The 16,453-nt window shown below is 47.9% G+C and overlaps 4 protein-coding genes across 4 annotated transcripts; 2 read left to right on the top strand and 2 right to left on the bottom strand.

Moving 5' to 3' along the window:
- Positions 1 to 3,275: 3,275 nt before the first annotated feature.
- On the top strand, positions 3,276 to 6,254 carry acrB (putative ubiquitination network signaling protein acrB; the record flags this gene model as incomplete). The annotated part of the gene is made up of 2 exons (XM_031150959.1): positions 3,276 to 3,316; positions 3,377 to 6,254. The coding sequence occupies 2 exons, from the start codon at positions 3,276 to 3,278 to the stop codon at positions 6,252 to 6,254; spliced, it is 2,919 nt and encodes a 972-aa protein (XP_031005149.1).
- A 637-nt stretch (positions 6,255 to 6,891) lies between these two features.
- Positions 6,892 to 8,586, top strand: 5F3.150 (putative DNA primase large subunit; the record flags this gene model as incomplete). The annotated part of the gene is made up of 4 exons (XM_031150958.1): positions 6,892 to 7,081; positions 7,135 to 7,673; positions 7,727 to 8,334; positions 8,409 to 8,586. The coding sequence occupies 4 exons, from the start codon at positions 6,892 to 6,894 to the stop codon at positions 8,584 to 8,586; spliced, it is 1,515 nt and encodes a 504-aa protein (XP_031005142.1).
- Positions 8,587 to 10,095: 1,509 nt separating this feature from the next.
- PRTA_3 (Aspergillopepsin-2) lies at positions 10,096 to 10,890 on the bottom strand (the record flags this gene model as incomplete). Its single annotated transcript, XM_031150957.1, has 1 exon — positions 10,096 to 10,890. One exon carries the CDS (start codon positions 10,888 to 10,890, stop codon positions 10,096 to 10,098), a length of 795 nt encoding a protein of 264 aa, XP_031005143.1.
- Positions 10,891 to 15,181: 4,291 nt separating this feature from the next.
- Positions 15,182 to 16,129, bottom strand: LHYA1_G006015 (uncharacterized protein; the record flags this gene model as incomplete). The annotated part of the gene is made up of 3 exons (XM_031150956.1): positions 15,182 to 15,514; positions 15,545 to 15,738; positions 15,790 to 16,129. 3 exons carry the CDS (start codon positions 16,127 to 16,129, stop codon positions 15,182 to 15,184), a joined length of 867 nt encoding a protein of 288 aa, XP_031005140.1.
- Positions 16,130 to 16,453: the final 324 nt, after the last annotated feature.

Below are 16,453 nucleotides of genomic sequence, written 5' to 3'. Positions count from 1 at the left end.
ATGTAGGGGAAGGAAGATTGACGTGAAGTTATTGGCGTTGCTGCTCATGGGAAAGGAGGAGCTATCTCTATTTGTTGTTGAGGAAGTGATCGCAGAAGCACATCATGGGTTTAAGTAGTACTCTGATTGCCAAGAGCTTTTGGGTTGTAACGCATGTGTAATGTGTTTGCATCCAAAAGGCGTTCCGGTGATAGGATAATCGTACGAGAATTCTATTCTTCTCTCTATCTTCTCTTTATTTCCCCTTATTGCTAAGCACATCGCATGCCAATAATCGACTTAGAAAGCCTCCTGCTGTATGTGAATTGGCCAAACGGAGGAGTAACAATATCTCCGTGGGGGTTTTGGCAAACAGCGTCAGTGAGTAATCGTGTGCCGAGCTCGAACAATCCAATAGAAACCTTTTCATAAGCCAATGCCTAGGTATGTGCTACATGTTTAAGCAATGTTGAGTAAACAAAGTGTTTCTATCTGGTCGTCTGGGAAAAATGTGGAAGCTAATTGGTGGCGGCTAAAGAGCCCTGTTGCAAGTGCGGGCATGGAGGCTCCTGGTGTTGATAAAACCTCTTGCTGTCTGACGAAGGGGGTTTTTTGTGTCTCGTGATGTGTGATTCAAAGACTTGCTATGATGTAAGCAAATGCCAATAGACGTTTTAGAATATTATTTTAACATGAAATAGAGAGACGCCGAGGATGTAAAACACGCATTAAAAATACGATTATGAGCAATTCCAGAGACACGTCACTTGACTAGGTCGCCATGATTTCCTGGTGAGAATTGAAAGTAAGCAAAGAAAGGTAGAAGGCATTAAAGATTGGATTTTAAAGTCGCAATATCCATTATACTTGCGCAACTATGCGATAGGCAGAATCTTTCAAGTGATAGTAAGTCCTCACAAGGCTAATATAGCGCTTAAAAGTCTACAAATCGAGGTGGTGGAAAGCTTGTCAAGGGCTTCAGTGAATATCTTAACAGATGATTAATAGCAAGTGCAAAGAGACCTCAGTATACCTCTTAGTTGTTTGCAAAGTCGTTGTCTCAAGAGGACTCTGGTGATCACGTGCACACTAAATGCAATCGAATTGAGCCTACTTGCATAAAGCGATGGTTCTTATTAAGCACGAGGATTAAAGAAGAAAAGTAGTTAAGCGTGCCTTGACCCTCTAACAAGTAAGAATTGTCGGGAATATCGTTCTGATTTGTTCTAATTGTCAGGCGAAGGCCCCTTTGGTATGAAGACTGGCGCTTGTGAAGAAATATGTATATTCCTTACCTAGTTTTGCCGAGATATCTCCACCGCAAGAAAAATTTCTGCTAGTGCTATTAGGTAACACAAATTGGTTAAGGCTTCTTGCGAACATAAGATAGAATTGTATTTTGCCGTTGTAAGTTGATAGGTTTTCGCATTATTTATCGAATAAGAGTCCTCTTAAGGTGGCGGGTAGCTTATAGAGCTATTGGCTGAAGAGCGCTTTATGCTCCATTATTTCAAGTGTAACTCGACCGACCCCACCTACCACTCAAAGATCCTAAAGTTTGAATGGATGCAAGACTGTGGTACAGTATCACGAGGTATCTACGAAGTAATTGATTTCCCCACCTTTGGGCAAAGAGCCGTGTGCCTTTGAAGGCTAAAGCCTCATGTACTTGGACTAATTGAGTAGCACTATGCAGGCGTCAAATCAGAATAGCAGAGACCTAGCTATATTCGAAAGTGGTGTGCTTTATACAAGAGTGAAGATCCTCACCCTTAGCTCGACTTGTATGTCTCGTCACCGCTTCAAGCCGCAATGCGGTGAGATGATTCAGCTGCCGTACGCCTTATAGAGGCAGTAAAATGTGAGATATGATTGACGTGGGCGTGAAGAAATTTCAAGTCCCTGGTCTCCGGCCTCAGTATTCGGATGCTCGTGTTCGGCTGCTTCTACGGCGCGTGGGAAGGGAAATGGTGGATCAATATCGGCACAGTCGCCGTGCTTCTCTCACCGTTTTCGGGTCTTGAAGGTCAAGGATCGTCAGACGACAAACAGACAGCTGCAAGCGTAGCCGATAGATACCTTAGGGCTCCAGAGAGGAAGTGAGTAGTGTCCACTGATATTGCTGCCCACACACACGAATACACACCGAGGTCGGGAGGCACTGAGGCAATCACGGAAGGCTTTTTAAGTGCCGGTCGCGAGGCATCGTGGTTGAAGTCGTTTGGCTGGTGACAAGGGTCTCCGCACAATGCAACTCTTGAAAGCAAATAATCTGCAGGCTTTAAGCATTAGTCACAGTCCTTATCTGTGATGGCTTCATGGAAGAGTTACGATGATCGACGTTTCTGCAACTTTATTTGTGGTTGTTGTTCTTATGCTCGCGGGGTTGATCCTGGATCGGTTCGGATTAAGGATTCTTGACTCGTGCGCGTGCAAGTCATCAGAAGGCTGGGGGCCGTTTTTCTTTCTTTGCGCTCGGCGAGAAATACCGAAGAAGCCAGTGTTAGCCATGGGAAGAGAGTACTTTCCAGTCACTACTAGTAGTCTTGCGTGTCCTCCGAGGCATAATATGATAAGAACGGAGGGCCTCTATTGCGTATGCCATACCGGTATATGTTATATTGATGTTGCATTGCATGTAGGTGATATATTGCGTGCCGGAGCTCTATGCCCTGCCTTACCAGATGCCCCGCTTCCCCTGCGCCAGGTTCGGAGGATTTATATTGACATGGCGTGAGATGGATGCGATGCGCGCTGTGCCTTTCACTGCGAGACTGTCACACCAAACCCCCCGATTTCAGGTGAAGAGCGGGTGGCTTGGTGGGGGACTTGGAATTGTATTCCGACCGTACGAGGGAATGTACTGGCTGTAGTAGCTGAGTAAGCCTCCATAGGATGAGAATATAAGTATATAGGGGGCCAACAATAACAAAGAACAGTTGGCATATAAATTAATATGTTATTCTATCATCATCTTCCCATGATAGTCATTCGCACAAGTAAATAAAAGTAAAAAAGCACAAAACCCTTGACAAGTGAAGTCTATTCGTTACTCACTCTTAATAAGCGCATGAGACAGGATGAGGATTCAATATGGCCCGTGCTGAATGGAGTCCGGTTGACTTTTCACCCACACAACGCAGAACAAGACGCTGACACAAACTTTACTTGTACAAACCTCGACTCGATCCAACCTTGACTCCCGAGCCTCACCAAACTTCACGACTCCACGACTCCACGCCCACCCAATCCCATCCTTCGAGTGAGCGAGTGAGGACACCGACACCCCTATACACATGTTTACCCGGGTCGACGTTCCTTTCCTACACAGTCGACTGTGTACGCACTACACGCCCGGCCCGGCTGCCTACCAGCTCCCTCTACGCTGACTCGGAAGTCGCTCTGGGTCAGCAGAATTCAGGCGCATGCCTCGTGGCCAGCCCGCAACAAAGCGACAGCAGGGTGCTGCGAACCAGCGGGACACCAGGCACGAGAATGGGCTTGTAGGCCCCGGCAAGAGGGTGCAGAGACACAAGAGCAATGGTCATCTCAACGGCTACGCCAAGCAACAAGAGAACAGCCATCCGTCAACTCCTCCTCTGCCTGCGACACCTCCTCACACGAATGGACACGCACGACAATCAAATGCTGCTGATTTCGCTGCAGACAACAAAGCACCCGTCGACTCTCTGAGGAGAGGTTCTTTCTCTGGCTATTCGGAATCCTCCTCGTCCGAATACTCGCACAACATGTCTACTCTCTCCGTCTCCCAGGAAAACCACCGCCGAATCGATGTCAACGCTGCCAAGAACCCTGCTGTACATCGTGACTCTGGACCGCTCAGTTACGCGCTCACGGTTCTGAGGTCCTGTCCTCTCTACGACACTATTGCTATCCTCATCGTCCTCCTCCAACTCCCCCCGACATTCCTCTCACTGGTCCACCTACTCTTTGCTACCTTGACCTTCGTCCCTCCCTCGGCCTCTGCGACTTCTGGATTAAGCTTTGTTGATATTTTTGAAGGCACATTGGGTACTCCATCTATGGCTACTATCGTCGTAGTCGATTTGTTTGTATTGCTCATATGGCTCTTTTTATGGGGCTCCCTTCAGGATATTGCGTTGGACTTGGCACAGACAGTCATTGCGTTGACTCTTGGGGGTGGGACCAGTGGTAAAGAGACCGGCTTGAACAATGTTTTGGTCTGCTTTGGCATCGTTGGAGTCTCCCATCTGGCCCGAAGTGGAAACATCAAGCAATCTGGTATACGCGCTTTACTTTCATCCTCAGGCGGAATTATGGGCTCCCCGGATCCCGACGATCCCTTGGAGCGCGCTGCCCAAACTAGGAATAAGAAGGGAGCGCATGGTTGGATTCGAAGCATTCTTGCGATACATATTTTAGCACAAGGCCTTGTACGATATGTCAGGGACTGGTATGTTAGGAGGGAAAAACAAGTCAATTCAGTATCAATAGGCGATCCGGAGGCTGGCAAAGCATTGGCAGATGCGAACAATGATTCCTCGACGCCGAATACGCAAAGTCTAGACAATGATTCCTCGACTTCTTTGCCCGTCAGCAGTACGCTTATAAATTCAAAGAAGAAGAGGAAACAAAGCGCGCAGGTCCGTATACGGCAGCCTTTATGGGCAGCTTTAGCCAGTACAAAGATCGTTATGGTAAAGGAGTATGAAACATCACACACAGCAGCCGAGTCTGCCGGCACAAACGCAACAGACATCAATAACCTTGGAAACGCACCTTTCAATACCGAGGCGGATCGAATATGGATAACATATGTTGGATCTGATGAGGTTTCTTTCAGCACGAGTTACTTTCCCACCCACACACCCTTGGAGAATTGTGAGGAGAAAAAGTTGGATGCTTCTGGGGTTGACAAGTCGAAACCATTTTTCGTCCGAGTCAACCAAACAGTTTGGCATCTTACGCGAATTAGAATAACTACGGATCCAGACGAACCAGAAGGACAGGGTACGAGATGGAACGGAGAGATTTCAGGACTTGCAGCTGCGTCCAGCTACGAATGTGATTTCGTTAGTACTGCCAATGGTGCTATCATTTTTTCCACGAGCATTAGAACTCTACAGGTTCCCACTGCAGATACGGCTGGACTATCACCGAATCCTCAAGTCTCTGGCCGACCAGGATCTCCAATCACAACACTCAAAACCTCCATTGCTTCTTCAGAGATCAAGCTAGCCGAAGAACGCAACCGACAGAAGCGAGAACGCAAAGATCAAAGAACAAAGCTCAGCTCAGTACGTAAAGAACTCGATAGGCTTCTTGCCAACCTCGCGACTGGTGGCGGCAACGACGACCGTCTTAAGCAGAAGATCCAGCAAAGTAACCTGCACATGAAGCAAGCAGAGGATGCTCTCATCTCCCTTGAAGAAGAAATCCAATCACTGGAGACTATCCCTACCGACGACACCGCCCATTACACTTCCGCCAAGTCCGCCTTCCAATCACAGCGCGAGGCACATAAGAAGTACCGAGCTGAAATCCAGGAGGCCAAGCAATGCGCCGACCGCGACGTCCTCGCTCTCAAGAACGAACTCTCAAGCATTCAACAGAAGCGTGAACGCTACCAATCCCGCATCACCAAGCTCAATGCCGAGCATGACCGCATTCTCGAAGCCAACGCTAAAGGACTGGATGAGGTCCAACGCAAAGACAAGGCGCGGTTTGATAATGAAACTAACAGATCTAACATGGAGATGATGTACATGGAGCGCCTCGCCGAATTAGAACACCAGATCACCATCGTTAGCGACGCACTCCACGGTCTCGTCTTAGGCATTGATATCATGACTCAGAACGAGATGTACACGTCAGCCAGCCCAAATGCCAGTGTTCAGAACCTCAACGCTGCGGCCAGCCCTTTCACCGCGGATCCGAACGCCATCCCGGAGAACACTGCTTACGGTTGGAACGCTGCCGGACCTAGTCACTCTGGTGCATATGCTGCCGGCGCATTTAACAATTCCACCGGCCCTGCACAGGGAATCAGGACACGAGGCAGGAGTAGCAGCATGTTGAGCAATGTTTCTGGTTTCACGCAGAGTAGCGAGGAAGGAGGAGCACCTGGTCCTTTCGCGCCTCCACGGCAGATGGGCACGGCTAACTGGGGTGATGATAATGAGAAGAGTAGCTTTGGAAGTGGGAGTGCAAGTCGTAGTGGTAGTGGGAGTGGCAGTGCTGGGGATCCAAAGAGTCCTATTGGGAATGGAAAAGCCGCGCTTGCGAGGTGGTGATGCTGTTTGCGTTTTGTGATGTTTGTACTTGCCTTTATTATAAACCGAGTGACAGAACGCTCTGAATTGAATTGTATTCTTCCTAATGATGTTTTTCGTGCTGGATGATCTTTAAACGCCGAGGTTATGCTGGTAGATATGTGAACTTGCCTGAATGCATGGCCATAGTCTACTTGTTACCTTTCAGCCTTGTCATAAACCACTCTCATGCCCGGCAAGAATAGAATAGCAACTTACCAACATGTTCAATCAAAAATTATTCTTGAGTCTCGCTCCTCGGCGTAAGCGCCTCTGCAGATTACGGAATTACCCAAATGAAGTCCCTTGACGCCTCGTTGCCTCGTTCTCTCCAATATGAGGTATCGTTGAATCATTCGCTCGGGCCTCCCGTACCACCCCAGGCATAATCGGATCCGCCTCAGGGTTCCAGCTTTGTTGCACGTCTCAATATTCAGCCCCCAAATCGTGTGTTGGTGTAATATAAGAAAAAAGGGGCTTCTTTGGCGGTGCGTTGTAGTGGAGTGGCACTTACCCCTGTCGGCCTTGGCGTTGTCGCGTCGCGTCGAACTTTGAGACGCGAGACTTATACCCTCACCACCAAGACAGCTTTTTGGATTATTGACCATAAACAGCAACCATGATCAGACAAGAATTCTCACGAGTTGACCCCAAGAGGCGCGCAGCTCTCGACCATCGCAAAAAGCAATTTGCGACTCCAGCTTTCCAGAATGTAGAGTATAAGCATCGCCTGAACTTCTATGCCACGCCTCCTACGGCCGATATCACGCTCGAGCAGTTTGAACAATGGGCTATTGATCGTTTGCGAGGTATGCAATCTCTTTCAATGTGTTGGATATCTGCTAATGTTGGAAATGGACAGTGCTCGCAGAACTCGAAGCCTGCTCTTTCAGAAACAAATCCCCCGCCGAGACAGCAACGCACATGAAGCCCCTCCTCGACAAATACCTCCCTCTCTCCTCCTCAACCTCTGGGTCCACTGCCCTGCAAGCCGAGCGCCAGAAAGACCACTACAGTCACTTCATCCTGCGCCTAGCTTTTGCTTCCACGGAGGATTTGCGCAGGCGCTTTTCGCGAGTTGAGTCCATGCTTTTTCGACTCAGGTTCCAGGCCGATGATGCGAGGGAACGGATGGCGTTTGTGGAGGGCTTGAATCTGGAGTGGGAGACTGTTAGTGACGAGGAGCGTAGGGAATTTGCGGAAGAGTTGAGGGCTGCGGGGGGTGGCTATCCGAAACGGATTGAGGAAGAGAGTTACTTCAAAGTAGACTGGATAAGGGTCCCCGAGCTAGTGGAGAGCAGGAGGGTATTTTTAAAAGCTGGCAAGGCGTATGTTCCTGGACGGGAACAGCTATCTATGGTGGTTGCGGAGTTTACGAGCAGGCTGGACAAGGCTTTAGAGGTTTGTTTGTGTTGCCACTTTCTACGTGGGATGATATGCTAATGTTTAGGAAGTTGACATCGCGAGCTCTACCTAGACTAGATGAAGACGACCGTCTCACACCTATCCTAACCCACCTCTCGCAAAACTTCACAACCCCCGACGCAAGCTACTCTTCCTCCGCTACCGCCCTCCCTGGCGCAGACATCTCAGCCCGCAACATCGACACCCTTTCCTCCTCCTTCCCTCTCTGCATGCAGAACTTGCACCGTTCACTCCGCCGCGACGCGCATCTCAAACATTTCGGCCGTCTACAATACACGTTATTCCTCAAAGGCATCGGCCTGAACCTCGAAGAATGTTTGGTATTCTGGCGTTCCAGCTTCAGCAAGATCACCGATGATACGTTCAATAAAGAATACCGATATAATGTCCGTCACACCTATGGTGATGTAGGAGGCGATTCGAATAGGAGGGGGGGTGGATATACTCCGTTTTCGTGCCAAAAGATATTAACGGAACATCCGCCTGGACCTGGGGAAGCTCATGGGTGTCCATATAGGCATTTCAGTATTGATAATTTGACGGCTTTGTTGCAAAACGTCGGTGTCAAAGATCAGGAGGTGTTGAGAGGGGTGAAAGAGGATAAGGAGAAAACGAAGTTTCATTTGGCTTGTAATAGGTATACCGCTCCCTTTCCCGGCCTCGCTATACAAAAACCCGATCTTATATACGAGGTTGCTAATCTTTATACAGGGTCTTTGAATATGTACACAAGCAAGAGATCAAGAAAGTCAGAGATGACGGTACATGGGGCGCTTCACAGTTGGAGACGATTGTCCATCCGAATGAGTACTTTAAAAGAAGTTATATGTTGAAGAATATGAGCAAGAGCCCAATCGAGACGGAAGGAGATGTCAAGATGGAAGATTGAACATCCAATGGGTGGTGTCATGGCGTTAGGAGGGATTCCTGGAAACTGGAGGAGAGGACTAATGGATTAATGAAACAACAAACACAAGAACTGATTCCACTAATACCCTTGTTTGAGATACCCATGAATACCACCAATCATCCCGCGGCTTACTACGCGCTAGTGTGCGGAGTCGCGTTTGCTACTAAGCAGTTCTCTAACCAGTATACCTAGGTACATGTTAATCATTCTCTAACATTGCTTTTGTTTTCACCTTTTCATAAAACAAAGTACATTTCTTAGTCTTCTGTTGTTATTTGATGTCTGTTCTCATAGATTACCACTACCACAGCTCTTTAACCCGACACCTTTGCGAGTCATTATCAATGAAGATATCTTCAATTTCACAGTCCGTGAAAATCAATGAAGTTTGGAAGGGAATGCTTTATTTGTTCTCATCGTGCAAAACCCTTTCTAGTCTATTCATGATTTTGTTCTTCGTAGGACGGTACTTACCCGCCTAGGTGCAACGAGCGTCGAGTATGGAGTAATGCACTCTGGGTTATGATGTGTAAATCCGGCACCAGGGAAGGGAATTGATGTATCTATCGATCTTCGCATCCCCCGATACGCATCAGCTCTCCTCAAAAGCAGGATACGATGTTTCTAGACTTCCTTCGAGGCTATCCCTTTCGGAACGTGAAAACCAACCAAGGTTCAGCAGTTTCGAAAAACACAACTCGAAAGCCAAGTAGCGTTTCAATACAGGGCTCATACATGGATTTTAGTATTGATATAGCGACTTGACACACACAGAGCCATACTTGTCATGTTGTGCTTCACGAACTCGCGCTCTTCGTTAGGGCTTGGATCGTCATAGAGCCGCATCATCACATCATCAAGGATCATGCCACGAGTTGCAGATCCAGATTGGCCCCATTCTTCCGAGAAGTGTACGTGTTGTAAAAAGCTTATTTTGACCTCCAAAAGAGATGGAAGCGGTTGGGTCTTTCAAAAGGTGGCCACGCGGAAAATTCTTACTTTGCATCCATGTTGCAGGCGGAGTGCGTGAGGCGGTCAAGCTCTTATTTTCATTGACAATAGTTATTCTTTCTGTGTTTAAAAAATGACAGCTTACGTGGTCAGAAAGATCGTAGAACCCCAACTACCCGACCAGGGGCCCCTTTGTTTGGAGCATCGAAATAAAATTGAGAAGGATGCTGGAACTTTTATTATGGATATAAGGATTGGTTCTGACAACCCCAAGCAGTTTACAGAAACTATCTACAATGATACACATGGGTATCCATGGCCAAGACCTTGCTTCCAAAAAGTCAGACATGAAAGGGTCCACCATAATAAAGCGTAGGTAAGGATACTCAAACTTTCATTTTCAGAGCGACTAAATACAAGACCATCCCAGGCTTACTTCCATTGCAGATAATCCAACCTCAAAACTATATACTCGTCTCTTCCAACCATTCTACAACCCTTCACTTGAGCTCCACCAAGCAATCATTACGCCTCCACTTAAACGTACACGCATTTGACACTTGAGCTAGTGTCAGTGCACGTAACAACGGTGGTGCCACTGCTAGTCTGCATATCGATGATAGTAGCACCACTGGGTCCAACCGACGTTCCACTCTTTACAGCCGAAGCACTGCTGAAAGTCTCGGTTCCGAAGTTGGCCAGCGAGACCTGGGATCCATTCTCCTCATACGCCTCAACGATCCACTCAGCATTGTACTCGCAAAGGTCACCCTCGCTGCTCTCGCCACTGAAAGTGTGTGTGACGGTCTTGCCGGTGGTCACGTTCTCGACAACAGCGGTTCCGCCAGTCTTGCTGGTTGCCGTGACGGTGGCCTTGACGGTGTCTCCAGCAGAGATACTGATGCCCGAGAAATCGTACGAGTAGTCGGGGTACCACTCATACCAAACGTCGTAAGTAACAGACGAGCCGGACTTGGTCCAGTCAATGCCGGTCTGCAGAATGGCAGTGCCGCAAGTGTCGCCGTCGATGCCAACCCATGAAGCGCCAGAGCCAGCGGTCGATGGAGTTGGGACGGTGAACGTTCCAGTCACGGACGTGTAGCCGGTTCCAATGAGAACAGCACCGGCCCAGTTCGTGGAGTAAGACACAAAAGTGTCGTTGCTGTTCATACCGGTCTTGATGCTGCCATCTTCATTTTTAACATACTGGACTGGCTTGCTCGATTTGCCCTCAGCCCGCCTTCGGTGGGCCTCTTGTCGCTTGGCTGTGTTTGGGGCGGCCAAGGCGCTACCCGCAAGGAGGAGAGTGCTAACTACTGCTGCGAATTTCATGTTGGCTTTTGAAGAGGGGCGGACTAAAGAACGAAGTGAAGGTAGAGCAGGTCTTGATGGATCTAAGAAGAGGTTGAGATGAAACCAAAGAAAAGAGAAAGAAGGCTGGATCTCCTGTCCTACTTATACACAGATCCAGCCTTGGAGGGGCAATATGCTCTTGGTGAACGTGTGATAGAGACCTTCCTATTTCATCCCGACATTAAGGGGAGGTACTTCGAAACTGCTGGGATTTGCACTTGCACCCTGCGGAAAACCACGTTGATGTACATGGTGAATACTTTAAGTCCTTGGCATTTTATAACGAGAGGGGTTTTTTCCACCCTAGTGATACCTCCTGCATTAAGATCAGGAGCGTGAACCGTTCAGCAGTCGTCGAGCAGATAAACCAAAGATCACGAGGGGCTTCAGTCTCTCAACTATGCCGGGCGTTCCAGAAGACTCACTTAAATTCCATTCACCTTCCTTATAGTGGAAGGATCCGACGTATTGAAGGCAATATAGATAGGGGTAGCTTTTATAATGGTTGCGTGCGTCCCTGCTATAGGTCACTTGCTATCTTCTATGCATGGGTATGTTCACTCACAGATAAACTGCGGGGTCGCTGCTGATTATTGCTCCAAAGGGCCAATCTCGCGACCTTCTGGAATCTTGGAGATCGTTGCCCTGATTGAATAATGACTGCCGGGACAGGCGACATCAGATCAGTCAGTGGAGTTCGGTATGGAGTGAGGCGTCTTCGGGTATATGCGCCGGCTCCACATGCACGGCATCATCCCATCTCCGGAGTCCATACCTGGTTGAAGTGAGCCCGTTGGATCACCCGGCTAGAGCGTGTGAAATAAGACTACGAGTATCTGTAAAAGAAAGGCCACGAATAGTAAACAATTGTGGTTGACTTTTGAAACAGTTCTCGGTGGAATCTTAACGATATCTTGGCGCTTGCGTGGCTTGATCTCGACGTGCAGCCACCCTTCCCCCACTATACAAGCTTTCACACAAGCCGTCGAAAGGCTTGTGCTGCCGATAGAAAGGCTTATATTGCCGAGATGTTGTAGCTGCTAGGGGCCCCTACCCCTAGTAGGACTTCCAGGAGCAGATCTACTTGCTTATCGATCGAGAAGAACCCCTAGCGCTTCCCAGTTGTTGTTCTATGTGTTCAGCCAATCGGTGGCCTCAAACTTTATTGTTCCACCATAGATAGAATATACGAGTAGAGTTATCTTGCATCCCCCCCTGGGCGCCTCTGATCGTCCCATCGCTATAACCCCCTCGCCCCTCCCCCCTTGACCTGTCGAGAACCGGATACAAACCTTGATATTCCAAGACGCAGCATACACCAATATACAAAATATTAAAGAACGCTCATCCTCGTATTGCGGTGTCTATTACAAGGCTAGGCATACGTCACTTTCCGGATAAGAGGCCCTGAGAATCTACTACACACCAAATCTCTAATCTAAAGCTCTTTCCTATTCCTGCAATCGCCGACAACCCAATCACACATAACTTTCTACACAGCGGCTAGTACGGTACCTTGGGGTTCTAAGCCGCAACGGAGATGCTCCCGAGATTTAGGGGAAAAGCGGCTTTATTCTATCCACCTTCTGTTTCTGTTTTCAGGTGCGTTCAGGCTACAGAAACCTGAAAAACGACATAAACTTTTAGCCCCTAACGGTAAGAAAGAGCTGGATTTAGCCCGTTCTGCTTTTCATGAAGTTGAAAGCTTAAACCCCTATTTACTAAGGTAAGAATCACTAAGATTCTATTTCCAATTTCCCCTAACAAACTTGTGGACTTGACAGAAAAGAAAGGAAGACTTGAGGAGATGGCTTCTAGGTGATAAGGTAATCATAACATATAGGATCGTTGGGATAGAAGACTTGGTCTATCAATTTATTCGAGTGGCAAGACCGTAGTATAGACATGGGGTATAAATAAGCGTGGCCTTAGTACCGTATCTCGGAAATTCAAAGTTTATGCACTATGACCATAGCGCCTAGAAGCCTGGAATACGGGATATGTCACCCCACCAGCCCACACTGCTCTCGAAGGCTTAGAAGCTAGAGGCCCTTGCCGTACTCCGTATATTCAGTCTCCCTATTCATCGCTTAACTCGTATAGTGTTTTACGGCCTTCTCCACAAAAGGCGAATGCTCCTTATACTGTAAAAGGGGATGGACACCTTAAACCAAACCCCTACACGCAAATCATTCGTTGCTGATTAGTTGCTAGGTACGCTTTTCTATGTAAAATAGACATTTTTAAGTATTTACGGACTAGAATCCATAAAACCCCACCTTTTACACCTGCAAGGGTTCGCTACGACATGTTTAACCCTTTTACTAAAGAGATAGAAGCCGAATTCACTATGGTTGACTTTTAATGTCCCATGTGGCTGGCACACTACAAATTAGTGCCGCTTTCTGCTATTTGTCGTATGTTTTCTGATATGCTCCTTGACCTCGTCTCTGAAGGAGACCTCGTCCCGGTGGAAATTGAGGGTTACAACAGCATTGATCGGGTCACTGAACTAGCAATAGCGAAAACATCTTGTTGATCAACTGCAGGTTTGAGGTATTGGAGGTCCAGTTACCTAGAAACTACGCATTAGTTGTGACGACCAAATGCGTGGGGAGACATTTACGATCGAGAATGCTATGACAGATCTTGCCATGCGTGTTGACGTTTGGGTGGTGGATTGGGGTGATGAAGCGAGCCTTTGGCGGCGACGCGGGGTACCCATCTTCCATATGGAGATACAAGACGAATGTGTCTGTAGAGTATGTACTACCGGGGGGCTTTTATATGCGTTAGTAACTATTATTGTCTCGCTGGTAATGGAACATTTAGCAAAGGCCGAGGAAAATGGAGAACTTGCCCCCCTGAACCATAACCTTCCAGAACGACATATCCGAACTAGACATATAGACATCGTAGTGAGGATGCGTGTTGGCAACAACATTTTGGATCTAGTAAGATTAGCTTCCGCCATAACCCGAAAGTTGAGAGATCCTCACCTCGGCACGGATTCTTGCTGGACGTAAATTTGAGTCCGAGTGTGCGGTAACTGATTTAGGAGCACGGCTTGAGCCGTCCATGTCACCTCGAGTTTGTGAAGCTAATGGAACGAGTGGATCGTTGATGTGCTCGTTTTCTCCTCGACGCTTCGGGAAATTGTCATTAGTGACAAGCTCAGGAGTCTATTGCAGATTTAGTAGATGAAACCACAAGCGGATAAAACACTTACAACCCTTCCAGTGTTTTGAGCAAATTTGAATCTCCTATCTCGAATCGGCAATCATCCTCTATTGGGATTGCGGGGAAGTAAACGTACCCTTGAGTAAGTAATACGAGGGTATGGCTTCTTCATGCTAGCCGTGACAGTAACTGCCTCGACCTTTGGGTCAAGGATTACGTCTGAAAGAGTGTCTACTGCATCGATCATAAGGCCATCAGGTTCGCCAAGATGAAGGCAGAGGCCAGTAATATCAGGCCAAACACCAAGGCGCGTGACACGCTTCTTGATCTCGTCCGTGAGGTCAGATACTGCCGCAATTGAAGACATGGGTACCCAAGAGTTGAAAGGCATCAGCCCCTAGTGGGGCGATATTGACTATGTACCGCTCCATGGTGGGCTGTAGGTCGGACCTGGTGGATAGTGTAGACAACTATGAAGACGTGAGACTTTGGGCTTGAGCATAGGACAAATAAGTAATCTCTTTGAAAGACTACGAACGCTGGTCGTAGAACCACAGTGTCGACAAAAAAATAGAAAGAGAAAAAGTGTAATGTATTAAATGGAAAGAGCCGAAAAGTCAGAGGAAGCAAACTACATGCCCAGAATCTCCTTTTGAGGAGCCGCTATGGGGGGAGTCTCAATGAAATGGTCCGTATATTCGAGAACGACAATATCAAAGTGGTTGAGCTTGTGGGGAGGTCAATTAAAGACAACAACAAGGCAAGACAAGGCTAAGCAAACGGAGAATACGCCTCGCTTGGAAAAGGCTGCGGTGGGAGGAGTGGTTACACGAATCACATGTCATCACCAATAGCAAATGCCTACCACTCTTTACCACCTTGGGCGAATACATTGTGCGCCTCACCCACGTAATGCACGTGAAATAGGTGTGCTTGGACATGCGATTCTTTGATCTAAAAGGACGCTTGTAGACTGTACTGATTAATTGCCAAGCTCTCAAACAACTTCCCTGGCTGAAAACCCTATTGTGACTCTGCACTTACAAGAGCATCTTAACACCTGATCACATTGTCATAAGCAAAAAAATATTTATACAGCTGAATTGCCACCAAGTATTCTCCTTTCTTCTTGCCCAGAGCTTGCCATTACGACCAACTCCTCCCTCGCAGCCCATATACTGAAGCTGGGGGATTGATCCATCAACCGCCCTTCAATAGCCATCGGACCACCCCCCGTCGCCTTGCATCCATCCGGCGGTCGAACCACAAGGCGGGAGCTCGCAAGCTCTGCGCTCTTGGACCCGAGCAACCTCTCCTGGGTTGCGGCGTTTAGGCTGTCGTCGACGTTCAAGTCTGCCCAAAGTGGCTCTCGTTTAATCCAAGCAGCACGTTTGCGACCAATAGTCACATTTTGAATGTATTCCTAGTTCCACAAGAGACAACTTCAAGTGACTTTGCGTCGTGGCGACCTGGCTTTTGATACTCCTGAATACCCCGTCCGCCTTGTTCGACGACTTTTCGACCTCGTCTCCATCCTATGTGCGCTAGGTATCGCTCCGGGTGCCGTATTCGACTTCGTTGGCCTTTTCCTCTGCTGCAAAGGTCGGATTACGTTGACTTTGCGTCGGGGAACTGGGGTGACTTGACCTGAAAATTACATTAGCAAAATATCATGGAAATAGGGGCGCGAGAACTGACGACGCTTCCTGGGCTGCTGTATATCGGTAGCATCCGAGTCAGATTCAAACGTCCCACGTCTACGAGGTAATCGTGCTGCTCCTTCTTTGCCTCTGGATCTTCTCTGAGAGGAATCCAACACGGTTCGCACACGATGAGACTGATCTTGCGGTTCAGGGGAAGGAGTCCGAGAGAGGGCCGGTGGCTGTTCCGTAAACTCCATGTAGCCGTCGAAGTACGCTGCCAGTCTGCTTCTTCGAACACCAGCCTGTTCATTCAGTCGTTGTTCGACCCAGCCGAGGTCAATGTGGTCGTAAAGATTTACAACACCGAGGGCGCTGATATGATCACCTGTATCCATGATAACAACAGCCAGCCTTTCGACAGAGGTTTCGAAAGAGAATGTCTGGTGCTTGGTATCTGCTGTCTGGGTGCGTTGAAAGTGATCGAAATAGCGCTGTTGAGGCGATGAAGTGATGTTGCTTTGTGACTGGGCTTGAAGGGGTTAGACTGTTTGTGGCTTAGCGTCCCTTTGCGCTTGGTTTGGCATCACTCACAATTATTAGGCGGCAATACAGTAATATTATCTTCACAAAACTCCACAACTTCTATACTTCTATATGAAATTATCCTTTTTATGTAATTTACCTATTCTCCACTCATTACATGCTTCGCCTTCAATAAC

The sequence above is a fragment of the Lachnellula hyalina genome (assembly GCF_007821495.1).
Source record: "Lachnellula hyalina strain CBS 185.66 chromosome Unknown contig00071, whole genome shotgun sequence".
NCBI lineage: Eukaryota > Fungi > Ascomycota > Leotiomycetes > Helotiales > Lachnaceae > Lachnellula > Lachnellula hyalina.
This window is presented reverse-complemented; position numbering and strand designations above follow the sequence as displayed.